This window comes from Dipodomys spectabilis, unplaced genomic scaffold (assembly GCF_019054845.1).
Source record: "Dipodomys spectabilis isolate Male_0828 unplaced genomic scaffold, ASM1905484v1 ptg000115l, whole genome shotgun sequence".
In the NCBI taxonomy this organism is placed as follows: domain Eukaryota; kingdom Metazoa; phylum Chordata; class Mammalia; order Rodentia; family Heteromyidae; genus Dipodomys; species Dipodomys spectabilis.
Window position 1 is genome coordinate 9,398,420 of NW_024870792.1, and position 19,047 is coordinate 9,417,466.

Here is a 19,047-nt window from a genome sequence, read left to right on the forward strand (position 1 = left end):
CAGCTTGAACTGTTGAGATGTAGAAAGCAAGATTTAGTGTACAAATAAAAGTAAATACATCCAGTGCACACAAATATAGTAACTGAAATATGGTACATCCAAGGGAGAACTCAAATAGTATAATTTCTTAGAAAGGAAAAGTGAAGGCTCAACAAAATAAATACCAGGAAGAAAGTACTTAAAAGGAGTGGAGATGGGGTCAAGGGGAAAAGGGTGGATGAATGAAAAGAGGGGGAATACAGTCAAGAATTCCATATGTAGCCTACAAAATGAACAAGACTCGAGGAACAGGTGGGTAGGGGAGGGATGGGTGAGAGTGTTGAAAGGGGTGACATTGATCAGGATATATTTTATTCATGGACTGCTTTTTAAATGGAGACTTCTTTATACAACTAAAAATAATTTTAAAGAAATCAAGTACAATGCATCTGAACCATCAGAAAGATAACTAAAGGGTATGTCAGGAATTGGTTAGAACCCACACATTGCAGGCTCAAGGCTCAAGACATTCCCTTGAGAGGAGAGTGCTGAGGGGCATTGTGCTCACCTAGGACTGCCTTCAGAAGTGCTTGCCCAGGTTCAGCTGCCCATGCACTCAGAAACCACTGCCACCAGGGTCCCAGGAGACCAAGCTACTACTCCAGCAGGTAGTGGACTTCAGCAATATCCACATGATACTTGGTTTGAAGATGTGCAGAATGCAAGAGTAACGAGGCCATGGAGACTTCCACCTACATTTCAAAGGAAAGCCTGGGAAAGCAGGCAATGAGTCATAGCATCAGAACCCCTTCAGGCAGCCACTGGGAGCACAATAGAAAACTGTGAAGGTGAAGAAGACTGAGTTTCAGTGTAGATCCCAGGATGTTGAAGAGGTCAGGAACGGCGGTAAGAACAGCTCTAGACGATTAACAGAGCCAACAGGCAAAGCTATTGGATGGGGTTATCCAAATCCAGTGGACCTTACATCACCGTACCACAAGCTATGGAGGCCAGACATTGAGCTCCTGGATTGAATTTGGGTTTTTTGTTTGTTTGGTTTTGGTTTTGGTCAGTCATGGGCCTGAACTCTGGGCCTGGGCACTGTCCCTCAGCTCTTCAGCTCAAGGCTAGTGCTCCACTACTCGAGCCACAGCACCACTTCTAGCCTTTTCTGCTTATGTGGTGCTGAGGAATCGAACCTAGGACCTCATGCCTGCAAGGCAAGCACTCTACCACTGACCATCTTCCCAGCCCCTAAATGATTTCTTTGTTAGGTTTTGATCTTACTACATTCCTCCTTTCTGTGCCCCCAATCCCTATTCTTGGAATGGAAATGTTTATGCCATTTTGTGGTGAAAGTAGGTAACTGGCTTTTTAAATTTTCCCAGCACATAGCTCAGGGTTTGCCTTGGGTCTCAAAAAAAATCCTTGGACTTGGACTTTCAAAGATGCTAGAACTGTTTAGCCTAATGGAGTTCATGAAAGATAGACTGAACAAGTTTTCCTGGTATGAGATACACATGAACCTTGATCCTTGAGCTGAAATATTAGAGTTTGTATATGAAATGTCCCTGAAAAAAACTTGTGTATGCAAGGCTTTGTTTCTGATACAAGCAGTCGGGAGGTGGGGACATGAGAGCCATACCCTCATCCATCTACTGATGGTTTCAAAATTTAAATAGACTACTGGGAAGTGGTGAAACTATTAAAGATTTAAAGATGAGGCCTAGTTAGGGAATGTGTCTCTCTGGCGTAGATTGTCCATGGCCTCATTCTGCAATCCTCTGCTGCCGCTTGGCCACCAGCTCTAACCATGCCCTCCAGCTGCACGATGCTTTGTTGCAGCACAAAGCAGTGATCCAGCTAACCTCCCACTGAGCTTTACTTCATTTAAATTACTTCTGTCACTCTCAGAGTAATGAAAAATCTAACTAGTATAATTGATGTCACTAAGAAGTAGAACATTTAGTTTTTAAAATAAACTCTTCTATTTCTTCATTAAAGCATACTGTAAATTCAAAATAATTGTCCTATTGGCCAATTAGACTATGCTGCTGAATTTTATTTCTTTTTGGCAGTACTGGGTTTTGAATGCAGACCTGTACACTTGCTAGTCAGTGCTCTGTATCTTGAACTATGCAGCTAGCTATTTTTGCTCTGGTCATTATCGAGATAGGGTATAGCTTTTTCCTCGGCCAGCATGAACATTGCTTTTCCTACTTATGCTTCCCTTCATAGCTGGGATTATAGACATGGCCCATCCACCCAGCTACTGGTTGCAATGGGGCCCATGAACTTTTTTTCCCAGGCTGGTTTTGAACTTCCTTTCTCCTAATTTTCACATCCTGTGTAGTTGGCTTACAGTCATGAGCCACTGGCACCTGTTAATACTACTGAATTTGTAAGGTGTTTATTTCTGTGATAAGCTCCTCCACACTTTATATTATACAAAGATGCAAAAAATACACACATCAGTGTAGGGGGGGTGCTGGTACAAGGGCTTCAACTCAGAGCCTCTCTCTAACTCATCTTCCTTGCTCCTGTGTTTTACCACTTAAGTTTCACCTCCAGTCCATCATCGTAATTTTTTTTTTTGGGTCCGGTCATGGGGCCTGAACTCTGGGCCTGGGCGCTGTCCCTCAGCTCTTCAGCTCAAGGCTAGTGCTCTACCACTTGAGCCACAGCACCACTTCCACCTTTTTTCTTTTTTGCTTTTGTGGTGCTGAGGAATCGAACCCAGGGCCTCAGGCATACAAGGCAAGCGCTCTACCACTGAGCTACCTTCCCAGCCCCTCATCATAAATTTTAATAGGGAATTTATGATGCACCCTATGATCAAGAATTATGATTAAGAATAATATTTTTAGACCAGGAGGCAAGGCTCAAGTGGTAGAATACTTGTGTACCAAGCATAACGTCCTGAATTCAAACCTCAATGCTACAAAAAAGAAAGAAGAATAATTTTTATTATTCTGGTGAAGAAACAATTTTGCAAATTAACGTTATCTTAATAAGACACATCAATTAGCACCTTTGTGAATAACTTTATAAAAACTAATTAAGATTCTCATTACACGATTACCTTAAAAGTGCTTCCCAAAGAGTCCATTTAAACTCTCTGGAAATGGAGTGATAGAACTTTGGGATTAATTACTTTTAAACAAATTATTATTTTAAAATAACATAAAGGTAAGTTACTATGCCAACACCAGACTGAAAACCTAAACTCTTAACTTCACAAAATTAAGAAAAGCAAGGGAAAAGGTAGGTTTGGGGAGGGGAACAGTGAGATTGTTGAAAGATCAAAAAGGTAGAGAAACAAAGTTCAGACTGTGATGTAGGCAATAGGAAAACTATAGTCAAACCTAATGTACTTTTCTGTTTTTGACACCTTTGTACTTCTGTTTTCAAAGTTTCTGCTCCTTTGTCCCTATTTCCAATCTAAATTCACAAACCATATATATGTTGTATATATTTAGAATATATATTTAGAATATATACATGTTTACATTATACTTAATATACATTTAGAAAATTTCTTCAGAATATATATGTAAAGAATGTGTTTAGAGGGCTGGGAAGGTGGCTCAGTGGTAGAGCGCTTGCCTTGCATGCATGAGGCCCTGGGTTCAATTCCTCAGCACTACATAAGCAAAAAGAAAAAAACCGGAAGTGGCGCTGTGGCTCAAGTGGTAGAGTGCTAGCCTTGAGCTGAAGAGCTGAGGGACAGCGCCCAGGCCCAAAGTTCAAGTCCCATGACCGGACCCAAAAAAAAAAAAAAAAAAAGAATGTGTTTAGAGTATATATACATATATATATATATATAATGTTCTAAATATATGTCTTATTTTCTATTTCTATTGTTTCCTTGTTCATTGGAATTAATGTGAAAATATCAGACATTGTTTAAGTCTTGCACATATGCTAATGTGTCAATTTGTGCAAATATGTGAAATTCTTTTGCACACAGCTAAACTTCCCCAAATAGTTTCACATTATGAGGTTACTGTTATGATGTCCATCATATAGAGCATAAAAAAGTGCCCAGTGCAGTAGTTCATGCCTATAATCTTAACAACTTAGGAGACTGAGATCTGAGTACCAAGATTCAAAGCCAGCCCAGGAGGTTTGAAGCCATCCAGGCCAGGAAAGACTGTAATACTCTTATCTCCAATTAATAACCCCAAAAGCTGGAAGTGGATCTATGCCTCAAGTGGTAGAGTGCTAGACTTGAGCTAAAAAGCTCAGGGACAGTGCCCAGGCTAGGAGTTCAAGCCTCATGGGGGCGGGAGGGGGGAAAAGACAGACAGACAGACAGATTGAAGGGTTGTTTGTATAAAGAAAGACATTAGAAAGTTATCTGCTTGGTATATATCCATTCTCTTAATCTTAGTTATTCACCCCGAATTCATTTTTAAATCTATATGATGGGGATCAAAATAGTAGTTATATCATCTGTTGTTATATAAATTATTTACAATAAAAAGATATATCGCCAAAGCCAAACAAAGCAGGCATGTATTACAGCGCAGTTACTTAGAAGGATTGCAGTCTCTCACATGCATGCAGTAGTCACTTCTTGCTAAAATGGCTACAGGTGATTCAATTTGTCTTATTTCAGGCTGTTTGCAAATGGCTAACAGCTGTGTGATTAATGATTTATCACCACCATAAGGTTGGAAAATGTTTTAAAATTAACCTAGGAAAAGAGAAATGCGCTCCTATAAGTTTTCTTCTTAGACTAATGAAGTGCTGGATAATTTGGTTGATATCTGACAAGAACCTTTTTTTAAAATGTGCCTTTGCTCATCACCATTATATGTTTTCTTAGAAAACCCTAACAGGTTTTAAAGAACTTACTCCTGTGATAGGATAGAACTTTGAGCAGTGCTCTAAATGATTTAATGTTTATTACCTCATTTGATCCCAGAGTGTCTAGTAAGTCAGTCAGGACACAAAAGGATCTGCTGTTTTATCATTCTCACGTTCAGAATAAGAACTTGTACTCTTACCATATCTGGGTGGCTTGAGACACCAATGGTGGTCAGCATAGAAGCAGCTGTTTTCATTTGCTGGCTCAAATGTCAGTTCTAATGCAGGCGATGTAAAGAGCGTGGCACATGGTTACTTCTGTAGTGTTGGCATAGTACGGCGTAAAGTAGCACAAAGCACTTTCTAGGTAACAGTAACGCTCTAGCTCACTGCTTTGTTTTGCCATTTATGACAATGCTTTTTGCTATTTCAGCTTAACTCCCAAAAGTTTTTTTCACTTCCAGCTTTTTCTGTTTATGTGGTGCTGAGGAATTGAACTCAGGGCCTCATGTCTGCAAGGCAAGCACTCTACCACTGAGTCACCTTCTCAGCTCCCAGAAGTTTGTTTTTTTGGTTTTTGGTTTTTGGTTTTTTTTGGTCCGGTTGTGGGGCCTGAACTCTGGGCCTGGGCGCTGTCCCTCAGCTCTTCAGCTCAAGGCTAGCACTCTACAACTTGAACCACAGCACCACTTCCAGCTTTTTTCTTTTTGCTTATGTGATGCTGAGGAATCGAACCCAGGGCCTCAGGCATGCAAGGCAAGCACTCTACCACTGAGCCACCTTCCCAGCCCCCCAGAAGTTTTTAAAGCTTCATTTTATTATCTCTGCATTTCATTTATTAAAACAAGTTCTGTTGTGGAGGAAACAGCTTGTTTTGCTCTTTCACATTTTCATACAGCTTCTTTTGGGCTTAAAGTGTTGTTCCTAATTTTCTCATTTCCCAAAGTAACCTACTTTGTTATTTTTCAAAACATGTGCTGCTTCTTGGAAACTTCTGAATTTACATAAGCCCAGGTACCCAGGAAGTACTTTACATTAGTATGCTGTCCTGTATCCTGTCCACCAGACCTCTCTCAATGTCTATGAACTTTTAGTAATCAAAACACTTTTTAAAGCAAAACCACACACACACACACACACACACACACACACACATATACACACACACTTTACAGTGGCCTGCACTATCCTTTATTTGTGTTATTCAGCTGTCCCCTTCTTTTTCCCATGTGAGCTATCTTCAGGCTTACATTTATTGTTTGGACGTTGGCATCCTTTCGTACCAGATTTTTGTTGTTGTTTTTGTCAGTTGTGGGGCTTGAACTCAAGGCCTAGGTGCTATCCATGAACTTTTTGCTCAAGACTAGTGCTCTACTCCTTTGGGTCACAGCACCACTTCCATTTTTTTGGTGGCTAATTGGAGATAAGAGTCTCACAGACTTTCCTGCCCAGGCTGGCTTTGAACTGCAACCCCCAGATCTAAGCTTCTTGATTACCTAGGATTATAAGCGTAAGCCATAGGCGCCTAGCGCTACCAGTTTTGTAAGTACAGCAATAGACATACTTCCCCTCAGTGGGCAATGAGGTGATTCACACCCAATGCACAGCTAACAACTCAATTTTCTGGTTCCTGGAAGATTACCTACCACAGGTGACCAGAGGAAGAGACCCTTGATCAGCAGTATTTCCCAAATCATCTTCTGGCATTAGCAAAGACAAGAAATAACGTCCATCTTTTTCCTACTTAGCAAGATTGTCCTCAGCTACTTATGGAAATCATACTTTGCGCTGTGATTGACTAGAAAACACTGGCAAGACACGATCAAGCCGTGGTGACAGCTGAGTGTGGTTAGTGCTCCGACTTATGTCATCTCTTAAACCAAGTTAAGCTTCTTGCCACAAGAAAGCATGTGTTTTGTTATTGCCTTCTTCATTTGTGTTTAAGGATTGCAAAAATAAACAATTATAAAAATAAATTATAAAAATAAACAATTCCTGAGTGTTTTAAGGTTATAGATTTCCCCTTATTGAGATGTTATATCCTTCATCATTCGCTTCTTTTTAGACAAATTTTAGCTATATTATCAGCATTTTACTCATTTTTAATACTAGTTTTTTCTAATGAGTATCTTTCCTCAACTGTGAAAACTGTCAACAAATTTAAACTGGATCCCAAACTATTACATAATTAAGCCCAAAATTATCACACTTGTCTTAATGATTCTAATCTTATCATTACATTCATTTTTTTTCATTTTCCTCTCATTGTTAATGAACAGAATCAACTAGCCAAACAAAAAGTTAAAATCTAGTACTATATCTATTCAACAAATAGCACCTTGTTTGTCTCTGCCAGGCTGGCTCTATGATGGCAAAACATGTCTTTCTTTCCTCTTTCTTTTTCCTTCCTACCCTTCCTTTTTTTTTTTTTTTTTCCTTTTCAGTACTAGAGATTGAACCTGGAGATTCTCACATGCTAAGCAGGCACTCTGCCACTGAGTTGCATCCTAACCCTTTATAAAATTTTGTCTGCCAAGAGGGTCTTACTAATTTAACTCTGGATATCCTCCTATCTCTGCCTCTTAAGTACTAGGATTACAGACCTGCACCATCACACTTAGTTCTAAAAGTCTTAATTTATCAAAATGGTGATTATGTCAGCAGTTGTTGTTTTGAAGTAGCAAGAAAGATTGGCATTTTTTAAAATAGTTTCAGGGTACAGAAGCAGGGAGCAAACAGGAACGTCTCAAAAACCAAGAATAGCTACATGTTTCAGGAAATAAATACTAACCAACATCATGTTTATACTAAAAGCTACCTTCCATGGTAACATTTACTGATTTTTCTTCTTTTGACAATGTAAAATCAATTCTCCTTTTTATTTAGTTGTATATGTCTTATTTCAAAAACCAATGGTGGTGCATACCTATAATCTCAGCACTTGAGGGGCTAAGGTGGCTGCATCCCAAATTTCAAGCCAGCCTTGGCTACATAATGAGCTTGAGGCCATTCTGGACTATATAGAGATTTCGTCTTTAAAAGGCCAAACCGTGAAAAAAAAAAATCAAACAGTAACAATACCGAACAAAAACTTTGGATAAAACACAGCAAAAATAATCTTGAAAAAAAAAGGCAGTCTTGGGGCTGGGAAGGTGGCTCAGTGGTAGAGTGCTTGCCTTGCATGCCTGAGGCCCTGGGTTCGATTCCTCAGCACCACATAAGCAAAAAGAAAAAACCGGAAGTGGCTCTGTGGCTCAAGTGGTAGAGTGCTAGCCTTGAGCTGAAGAGCTGAGGGACAGCGCCCAGGCCCTGAGTTCAGGCCCCACAACCGGACCCAAAAAAAAAAAAAGCAGTCTTTTGGCTGAAATTACTTAATGATTCACCAATCTATTGGTACAGTTATTAATGCTTTCTTTAAACAAATATTTTATCTCTGACTTCATGCTTAAAAGACCATATATTACCACCTTATATTAATAACATTTTGTGACTATTGGAACATAAAACTTAAAATATTCATGGAGGTCCTTGTGATATTTGGGCTCATATCTAAGTTACGTTGTGTTGTATTTAAAATCACATTTAACATTTGTCTTTCCTCAAACATTTATAGAACTTATTCTTCCCTTTCTTTCTTAAGGTTTTTAATTTTTTTCTGTAAAGGTGATATACAAAGGGATTACAGTTACGTAAGTCAGGGAATGAGTACATTTCCTTTTGAACAGTGTCACCCACTCCCCCATTCTTTCCCATTTTCCTCCTCTTGACTCCTTTCCCTCTCCTCCACAAGTTGTAAAATTCGCTTCCAACACAGTATCTAGTGGGTTTCACTGCTGACTTGGTTTGCCCTTTGTCCCACCGTTTCTGTGCTTCCCTTTCCTCTCCCCAAATCAGATAAACTTACATACAGGACAAATCATTTCCTTGTTTCTTTTTAGTACTTGAATTTGAATTCGGGCGCTCTACCACCTGAGCCATGACTCCAGCCATTTTTGTTTGGGTTATTTTTGAAGTCGGGTCTTGCATTTGTGCCCAAGACTGCTTGAACCTTAATTCACTTATATTTATTCTACCCTCATAGCTGAGTTGACAGGCACATGGCACTGCACCATACTTCACTAACTGTAACTAAACTTTTGCCAGGGCTAGTATCCAACATCAATACTCCTGAGGTCCACCTCTTGATTAGCTAGTATTAAGGTATTAGGGGCCACACTCAGCCAATACAGAACTTCCACACAAAGCATTTCCTTTCTCTGAAAAACTTGGGACGGGAATATTTTCATATCTCAGAATTTTTCAGATTTTGGAGTGTCAGCAGCCCTTCCTGGATAAGCTTCCTGACCTTCACAGTGACCTCATCCCCAGAAAATTTTGGTTCTGAACTTGCTGGTAGAGGATGTTCAATCTTTATGAAAACCACTGATGAACACACAGTAAGTGTAAGTATGTTTTTGTTTTTTGATATTTTTTGCCAGTCCTTGGGCTTGAAGTCAGAGCTTGGACACTGTCCCTAAGCTTCTTTTGCTCAGGCTAGCAGTATACCATTTGAGCCACAGCACCAATTTCAGCTTTTTCTGTTTATATGTTACTGAGGAATCAAACCCAGGGCTTCATGCATGCTAGGCAAGCACACTACCACTAAGCTATATTCCCATCCTAAATGTGTATTTTTGAAAGAATCTATAAGTTAAATTCAGTGTAATGACACTTAGAATTTATTTAGAAATGAAAGGATTCTCAGTTGGACACAGCGATACATGTGTATAACCCTAGCACTAAAAAGGAGGAAGCTGGAGGATGATGAAGTCACCTTCATTACTTAGCAATAATGTGATTCAAACAATTAAACAAACGGCGACCACACAAAAACACAACAAAACTATAAAAGAAAAAAATTATAAACAAAAAAACCCCAGAGATGAAAGGATTCTTACATTTCAACCAAATACATATTGACCTTTCCAAGAATGCATTTTCTTATTTTTATTAGCATAAATAATTGTTTTGAGATCTCATTATGATCTTTTGATACATGAATATGAAGTGCTTCAATCATATTAACCGCTCTTCACTGTACCCATTTTTCCAATGATGTATTTTAACATTAGGTCCTCTTTGTTTTTGGTTTCCTTTCGTCCAGTGACTAATGCTCTTAGGAGCTTGGATTATTAGAGAATGTGTCACCACACTGAGGTCATAGTAATGCATGATTGCTGGCATGTCTCTGAAAGAAGAAGTCCACAGGAAAACATGGCACCATAGCTCAAGTTTATTGAACAGTCAAAAGTTACATGTTGGAAACTAGGCAGAACACTGTACCGGCTTTCACTAACTCAAACCAAGTTAGCAAATGACAGAGTTGAGAATACTTTATGTCTCACCCAATGTGGGTAATCACAAGAGAAGCTAAACAAAGACAATCATTTTCTATGTTACTTAGGCAGTAAATTAATTTGATATACACAGCTTCCAAGTTTTCAAAGTTTTCAGAATCTGAAAGGAATAGTTCATGTCCATCCTGAAATAAAATACAGAATGGACCATTCCGAGTGAGTAATTTTACTGCCATAACCACAACAGAATCACTCTTTCCCGGTAATAAGAGCACAACTAAATCACTATTTAGATTAGACTTACGAAATTAATAATGATTTTGCTATTATCTAGGTTTGGTTACATTGTTATATTGCACTTGAAAACAATGACAACAGAAATCAAAAGATTCAGTACCTCTTTCAAGAAATTCATTCCATATAAGAAATTACAGTAAATCCAAGTGTACACTGTACACTGCACAGCTGGAGGTTCATTGTTCAAATAAGCCAACCACCAGGTTAAAAGAAACACTTTCCCAAGCACTAAGTATTATTTCATTTACCTTTTTGAATCCCATACTCAATTTGCAAATTCTCTCTTCATTCTTAACTTACTGAAATTACTATATAGACAAGCTAAGGGTTCAAATAGGTAAACTGAATGAGGCAATGTCCACACAACAGAGTTCCAGGATCAATCTCTTCTCCATCAGGCCCACAGTACACTGAATATAGAAACTTATACATTCTGTGATATTTGACTCTTCACATATATCTGTGAATCATAATTCACTATCAGAACTCTTTCACAGCTCTCTGAAAGTACCAAGAAAAGTCTTATTTATTAGTTCTTGAACTTTTTCTTTATGCAAGTATAAATACTGTATTAAGAGGATTAACTATGAATCACTAGTTTCAAGTACAGGTAGAATGGGGATGATAACATCTTGACTTAACTGTTTTACCTTTCAGAATCTAAACAGAATTTAAGAAATTAATCTATCAGAATTTATGACTCTTATATAAATATCTGTCAATTTTTCAACTCTGAAATAAATATCTATATAAGAAACCAACAGTATCTATGTTTTTCACCTCTGTGAAATGCATCTGATATACTGTAGCTCATTCAAATTTTTAAAAACTGAACTGGATTATGAGAATTTTATACTTTAGGAAAAATATTAATTCTCAACAAATTACAAATACAATAGTATTTTAAAATATTTAGAGATTTACAGGGATTTCATAGAACTATTTTTTGTTATTTTGTCAAATATATGCTACTCTAAGATAAAACAAAATCTCAATGCTTTCTTTAGAAAACAGACTTTCAAATTAGTTAATATTTTTATTGCAATAAACATTTTCACTTTTGAAGGAAAACCCATACTATTGCTGAAAATAAAACATCATAAAGTCAGTTTAAAACACCGTGTTAATTTTCAATTCCAGCATCACATCTATCTAATAGAAGACTATTTCTTGAGACAGGCTTAGAATTAACCAATGCCAATTCTTCTGTAAAAGTAACTATATACACATTTCTCTTTCAGGAATGATGGACATTACATGGGAAAACAGGTAAGATAAAAGTTGTTACAGATCAAATTAGTGACTAATGGTAGGAAACACTTAACCCAAGGACAAATGTCAATTTTTTTCTTAAAAGAATTTAAATTATTGGTAGTAAAAACATTTATTGCATATGGTTAAATACTTCTAAGTCACTAATAACTTCAATACTCCAAGACCCTATAAAATTTAAAGTTCACCAGTGCTAAATACAGGATCTTGCCTACATTCTAACTTGCATAACTCACCTAAAATGTACTCCATTTTATGCCTATCTTTTCCTAATCAGCTCAGTCATTTTATGCAGGGAATGATACCACAAGATATGGTGAGATAAATTCCAATTATAGAAAAATAGTCAATTATTTAAGGGAAATATTTATCATTGCCTAATGAGGACAGCAATTAGCAAGCCATTAAAACTCTCAACCCCTTAGAGCACAGCATGGCATAATTGCATTAAAAATAGGTATACTTGATAATCATCCTTAGGACGTGGAGAACTGCAAATAAATCACATATCCTCTCCCAGAAGATTTGCCACCAAAGTATTTAAAACTACAACTCACTGCCTATGCTGTTTTTTAAATTAAAAACCAGAAACATAATTTATGTTAACAAACCTAAGAAAGCTTACCAAGTTTTCAATAACAAGAACTGCTTATATAAATACTTTGTGGCACTAAGGACTGGTTTAGCACTTTACCTTGCTTAAACTGAGGTACTCTTCATGAGTAGCAGCAGGCTATTGCTAGAAGCAAACCAGCGAGCTACCTTATGAGTTTTGACTCCAAGTATTTCTCATGGGATGAAAGTATGGGTCTAGGGTCCTGAACATTATAAAGAGGATCTTGACCCACTCTCCATTTTGGAAGTATAAGGAAAAACATGTATATAGGTGGATAATAAATTAAGAACAACTAAAATCTGTGTTCCAATCTAAGAATGAACTATTAATAAGCAAATATATCTGAGAACTACAAAGCTAATCCTTATTAAAATACTTTGTATCATATTGTAAATAACCAGATGAAAACAACAGAATAAATGTACTTTGAAAATAATTTCCAATTCCATATGGCTGTAAGTATCATTATATTAGCTGAAATTAACCCATTATACAAAAGAGGGATTTTTGATCCTGGATTAATTTTTAGTATAGATTGGCTTAAAGAATTTGATGAACAACTTAAGCTATACAAGTTACAGTGTAATAAAATAGATTATAGATTAAATATAAATAAAAATTTAATAACATGTACCTGAATTTCATATTCAATATTGTACCGTTTTTATTATAGGTAACAATTTTTCCCATGCTGGAGATTGAACCCAGGACCCTGAACGTAGTAGCTATGATTTTACTACAGAGCTATAAGCCCTAGAAACAAACTTTGATGTTATCATGCATTAAAAAAAAGTCATCATATAAATGGTATTAAAATCCATGTTCATGTAGTTACAAAGTCTTAAATAGCTTGAAAAGTCATCTGTAGTGTACTATGTAAGAAAGTTAAGTACCTGTACAAAACTGTAGAAGTTAAGGTCTAAATGTGGATTGCTTTAAAACTACAATTGCTTTAAAATAACAACAATGAACAGCAAAACCCAAAATACTAAATTAGAAGTGGTAGATGTAGGAGGGACTCTTTTATGTAAAGTAGTTAACTCAGGTACTATGTACATGAATAAGAACCATCAGTTGAAAATCCATCATTTAAATATCTCAAAACACAAGTCACTGCATGGGGATTATGTATGTCTAAACTTATTTATAAAAGGAAGACTGACAAATATTGCTTTCAATTGTGTAATCAGACTGAGGCCAATGGGTTCCATCAGCAAAGTGGTCTTGAGATGTCACTTCTCGTGAAGGAAATTCAAATCCATAGTCAAGTTGGTCACTCCCATGAGTCATGATATAGCATAATTTAAAAATCACAGTTACGTTTCTGAGTTTCCTTCACCATTTTCATGTGGTTGAAGTTGTTCCCTTTCTTGCTCTTCTTGGGGTGGCCGGACACGTTTAAAAAAGCCCATCTATCAGTGGAAGAAAAACCAACATTACTATTACATGAGCATAGACTGAATGAGTACATAATCATCACACCAATGAAATTCAACTGGTACTTTGTATGAGATTTCTCTTCCCTCTAACAATAACTAATATCCATCATATACCACTATAAATGCTTCACTTCCCCCCTCCCTTTTTTTTCTTGGTCAGTCGTGGGGCTTGAACTCAGGGCCTCATCACTGTCCCTGAGGTCTCTTGCTCAAGTCTAGCATACTATCACTTTGAGCCACAGTTTCACTTCTGGTTTTCTGATGGTTTATTTGAAGTAAAAGTCTCATAGGGACTTTTCTGCCTGGGTTGGCTTTAAACCGTGATTTTCACATCTCAGCCTCCTGAGTCGTTAGGATGAATCACTGGTGCCTGGATCATTTTTTGTGATCATTCTTGTTCCCTCTCTTTTTCCCCCTTTTCTTCTGTGTGTCCATTCCCTTCTCCCTCTCTCCAAGCATATTACTTACCCTGTACATTACAAATACCAAAATGGCCAGCAACAACAATCCTGCTAGAACTGCTAAAATGATCACCCACACAGGAACAGGCATGGGTGCTGGCTGGATGCCCCAGGTAATATTAGTGGTGACCTGTTAGGGAAAGGGAGTTTTAGCTTCAAAATAGTCAGCAAGTGGTATTTCCATTTTACTTTTTTTATTAGAAAAACTAAGTAGTTGCAATTTTGGTATCATTAGCACAGATAAACCTATAGAAACTTGCAACAACAGGTTAATTTCTAATTGTGTCTAATATGGCTTTTAAATAATCTAATTCACTTTATGTTGGCTGATCCCATTTCAAGTCTTTACAGGTTTTCAAATATGCCTTTACTTGTTGCCATTAATTTCTGTTTTACATAACTTGTGGGGAGAAAATATCCTAAGATAATATTTACACATAATGTTGTACCTAGTTTTAAAAAAAACAAACCTCTTCTCTATAGGATGCTAAAATAAAAGGTGCTAAAAGATCCAGATTTAATATCCTACAATAAGAGTAAAGTAATACTGTTAAAGAGGATGTAATCCTCTCAACCAATTCCTTACTGCTTTTTCTTTTACTATTTTTTATTAGCACACAATAGCACCAGGGAGTCTGATCATGAAAATTCTGTTGATGCCTACTTTGTGCCCTGAACAAGTTCACCCTCTCTATTCTGTTCTCCTAAAATCCCTCCCCTCCCCTCACCACTTCACATCATCAGTACAGTTAAGCTTCCATCTCTAAAAACCAAATAGAAAACATCTAAAGAAAACCATTTGTACTGAGTGCATTTTTTTCCATTTCTTCAAATCAATCACTTACCAATGTCGAGTTAGAGATATCCTCAATCAGAAGATTCTTATAAGGAAACTCTATGACACTGAATGAAGCAGATGACTTCAGAGAATACGAATGGTTCTGGTTTTCCTTCTGTATGGAAATAACAATGAGATGGGATCCCAGATGGCAAGCTGTTTGCATTGCTTCGAAACACCAATGGATAAATGTGCTGAATGGTAACTCCATCCACTTACATTCATAAAGGTCTCAGTCCACAGGAGAGACTTCACATACAGAATTGCGCTCTTCCCCCGGTCCAGTCGCCCAACCTGGCAGATGATCTGCAAACACTGTGCAATTCCACAACCCTGCAAAAGCAACTATTTACTCACAAGAAAGGATCACTCTCTCAACTCTAACGTTGTGACATCCTGCATTTTATTTCACTTGTTTTATGTAAAAGACAGAGAGATTAGTTTCTTCTGTCTTGTACAAATAGCACTTAAAATAGGCTCATTGTTAAACCTGAGGTTTTCTTTACAGAAGAACTGGTTTTTGTATGATTTATTATGAGAGAATAAAATCTGTTAATAGTGAAAAATTAATTTTGATGGCTAGAACTCAGCATTCTTAAACCCAAAATGTGTCTGAAAGAGCGGTGAATATCCATGCACGTTTGTGAATGAATATTGAAAACACACTAACTGAAAGAAGTCAGATGCACCAGGCTTTATACTGTATGATACTATGCACATGAATTATGTCCAGAGTAGGCAAATCAGTAGACCTACATGGACAATCTGAACTGAAAGCACGCTAGCTGTGACCAGAGACTGGTGGTTGAGGAGAATAAGTATAACTGTTTAGTGGGTATAGCATTTATTTTGGAAGTGATAATAATGCTTTGTAATTATAATGGTCATAGTTGTACAGTATTGCGAATATACTAAAAAACATTACCTTATATACTTCAAAAAGGTTAAAATGATGAATTGTATGTAACCTTTATCTATTTTTTTAAAGAACAGAATTCTAAAAGATAGTTCAAGATCAAAAGTGGGATGGTAGAGACAAGGCAGGAGTGGAGCACAAGGCAAGTTTTACTTCATGTGGATTGGTCAGGGCTGTCCCTGTCAAAATTCAACATGTAAGGACTGAGAACAAGATCAATAAGAGCCTTCGGTCTAAACCATTCCAACAAAAGGAAGGGCAATTTTCAAAGCCTGGTGGCAGAAAATTGCTTGTAGCTGTTTGTTCAATAAACAAGGCATGGCAATATGAGATACAGGAAGTAATCAGAAGGAAAAGCGCAGGACCAGATGGATTCACAACAGGATTCTGTAAGACCTTTAAAGAAGAACTAATATCCATACTCCTCAAGCTCTTCAGAGAAATAGAAAAGGAGGGAGCTATCCCAAATTAATTCTACAATGCCAATATCACACTCATCCCCAAACAAGGCAAAAACAGATCAATCTCCTTGATGAACACAGATGCAAAGATCCTTAACAAAATTCTAGCTAACAGAATCCAGAAACACACAAAAAAAATCAAACACTATGACCGAGTAGGCTTCATCCAGAGATTCAAGGATGGTTTAACATACGTAAATCAATAAATGTAATCCAAAACATCAACAGAGCCAAGGTCAAGAACCACATGATTATCTCCATTGACACAGAAAAGGCTTTTGATAAGACACAACATTCACTCATGTTAAAAGCTCTAGAGAAAATAGGAAAAGAAGGAACATTCCTTAAAACAATAAAAGCCATATAAACAGACCAATAGCCAATATTATACTTAATGGGGAAAAACTACAACCAATTCTCCTAAAATCAGGAACAAGGCAAGGATGCCCACTGTCTCCACTCCTCTTCAATACAGTCCTGGAACCCTTAGCTAGAGCAATAAGGCAAGAAAAAGACATTAAAGGGATCCACATAGGGAAGGAAGAAGTTAAATTATCCCTTTTTGCAGATGACATGATACTATACCTTCATGATCCACAAAACTCCATCCCCAAACTCTTAGAACTTATAAACTACTTTGGCAAAGTAGCAGGATACAAAACTCAGTTGCTATTTTAAACATTTTGTTTTTTCCTTCCCCTCCCCAAATTATATTGACATCAAATACAGTGAAAACAAGGGTTATACCATGAGGGAGGAACATACAAAGCAACAAAGAAATCACATGGTACTTTATAAATACATTAGAAACATTAGCAAGAAAGAAGAAAAACCACTTGTGTCCCTATCTTGGGGTTCATTTCACTTAACATCATTTATCTGGTCATATGTACATAGTTTTTGACCTTTTCTGCTTGTCCCAGACATATACTAGTTATTGCAAATAAGGGAAACCATAGGACCTATGTTTCTTTGGGCCTGGCTTACTTTACTTAATATAATTTTTTCCAAGTCTTTCCATTTCCTAACAAATGGGGTGATGCCATTCTTTCTGATGGAGGCATAGAATTCGTGTGTGTGTGTGTGTGTGTGTGTGTGTGTGTGTGTGTGTGTGTGTGTGTGTGTGTGTGTGTGTGTGTGTGTGTGTGTGTGTGTGTGTGTACCACATTTTCTTGATCCACTCATCTACTGAGGGACATCTGGGTTGGTTCCATAAATAGGGTACAAGTTGACCCATTGTAACAATGAGATGTACAAGACACTGTTGACAACGAACTTCACAATTTAGGCCACTGTTAAACAATAAACTTCACAATATGGGGGGGTGCAGAGAGGGGAGAGGGTAGTTGTGGAGGTGGGAGGGAAGGGATGGTGGGGGACAAACAAAGGAGGAGGCAACAATGCTTGATAAGAAATGTACTCATTACCTTACTCATTACCTTGTAACCCCTCTGTACAGTATTTTCACAATAAAAAAACATTTAAAAAAGAAAAAAAAAGGAATGTACTCACAACTGTAACCCCTATGTATATCACCGTGGCAATAAAATTAAAATTTACATACAAAAAAAATCAATCTCCTTCCTGTACACCAACAATGTACAAGCAGAAAGGGAAATAAAGAAAGCAACTTCATTCACAATAACCCCCCCAAAAATAAAGTATTTAGGAATTAACATAACCAAAGATGTAAAAGAACTATTTAATGAAAACTATAAAAACTTAACGAAAGAAATTACAGAGGACATCAGGAAATGGAAAGACCTTCCATGCTCTTGGATAGGCAGACTTGATATAGTGAAAATGGTCATACTGCCAAAATTATTATAAAATTCAATGCAATTCCTAGTAAAATCCCAATGACATACATTTCTAAAATATAGAAAACAGTCCAAAAATTCATATAGAACAACAAAAGATCTAGAACTGCCAAAACAATTCTAGGCAAAAAAGACAACATGGGAGGGATCTCCTTGCCAGACTTCAAACTCTACTATAGAGTCATAATAACAAAGAGAACTTGGTAGTGGCACAAAAACAGACCCAAGGACCAATGGAATAGAATAGAAGATCCAGAAATAAAACCACAGACCTACAGTCAGCTGATATTTGACAAAGGAGCCAAAGACATACAGTGGAAGAAGCTCAGCCTCTTCAACTACTGGTTCTGGGAAAACTGGGCGGCCACATGCAGAAAACTAAAAGTGGACCCTAGTCTGTCACCATGCACTAACAACTCAAAATGGATTAAACACCTCAAGATCAAACCTGAATCTCTGAAACTATTGCAGGACAGAGTAGGAGAGACACTTGAACTAATAGGCACAGGAAGGAACTTCCTGAACAGAGTCCTAGGGTTACAACAAATTGGAGAGATACTTGACAAATGGGATACCTTAAAAGAAAATTTCTGCACAGCTAAAGTCATAGCAACCAAGCTAGAAAGACAACTAAGTGGGAAAAAATATTTACCAGAAATATATCAGACAAGGGGTTAATATCCAGTACATACAGGGAACTCAAGAAGCTAACCCCTCCCAAACTTAACAAACCAGTTACTAAGTGGGCAAGGGAACTAAAGAGAGACTTCTCAGAAGAAGAGATAAAAATGGCAAAGAAA

General features: G+C 37.3%; 1 protein-coding gene across 2 annotated transcripts in view; it reads right to left on the minus strand.

Annotated features, from left to right (window-relative positions):
- Positions 1–10,043: 10,043 nt before the first annotated feature.
- The window catches only part of Itgav (integrin subunit alpha V), an 87,999-nt gene continuing 78,995 nt past the window's right edge, over positions 10,044–19,047 (minus strand). The window contains exons 27-31 of one of the 2 annotated variants that reach the window (XR_006148677.1): positions 15,270–15,383; positions 15,058–15,165; positions 14,220–14,342; positions 11,260–13,724; positions 10,044–11,204 (exon numbers count right to left, since the gene is read on the minus strand). Coding sequence is in view for 1 of the 2 variants with exons in the window: in XM_042688229.1 (XP_042544163.1) it covers positions 13,629–13,724; positions 14,220–14,342; positions 15,058–15,165; positions 15,270–15,383 (441 nt within the window). In the remaining variant the exon portion in view is untranslated. Of the gene's footprint in view, positions 13,725–14,219; positions 14,343–15,057; positions 15,166–15,269; positions 15,384–19,047 lie in introns of both variants that reach the window. The other variant, XM_042688229.1, reaches the window with a different exon arrangement.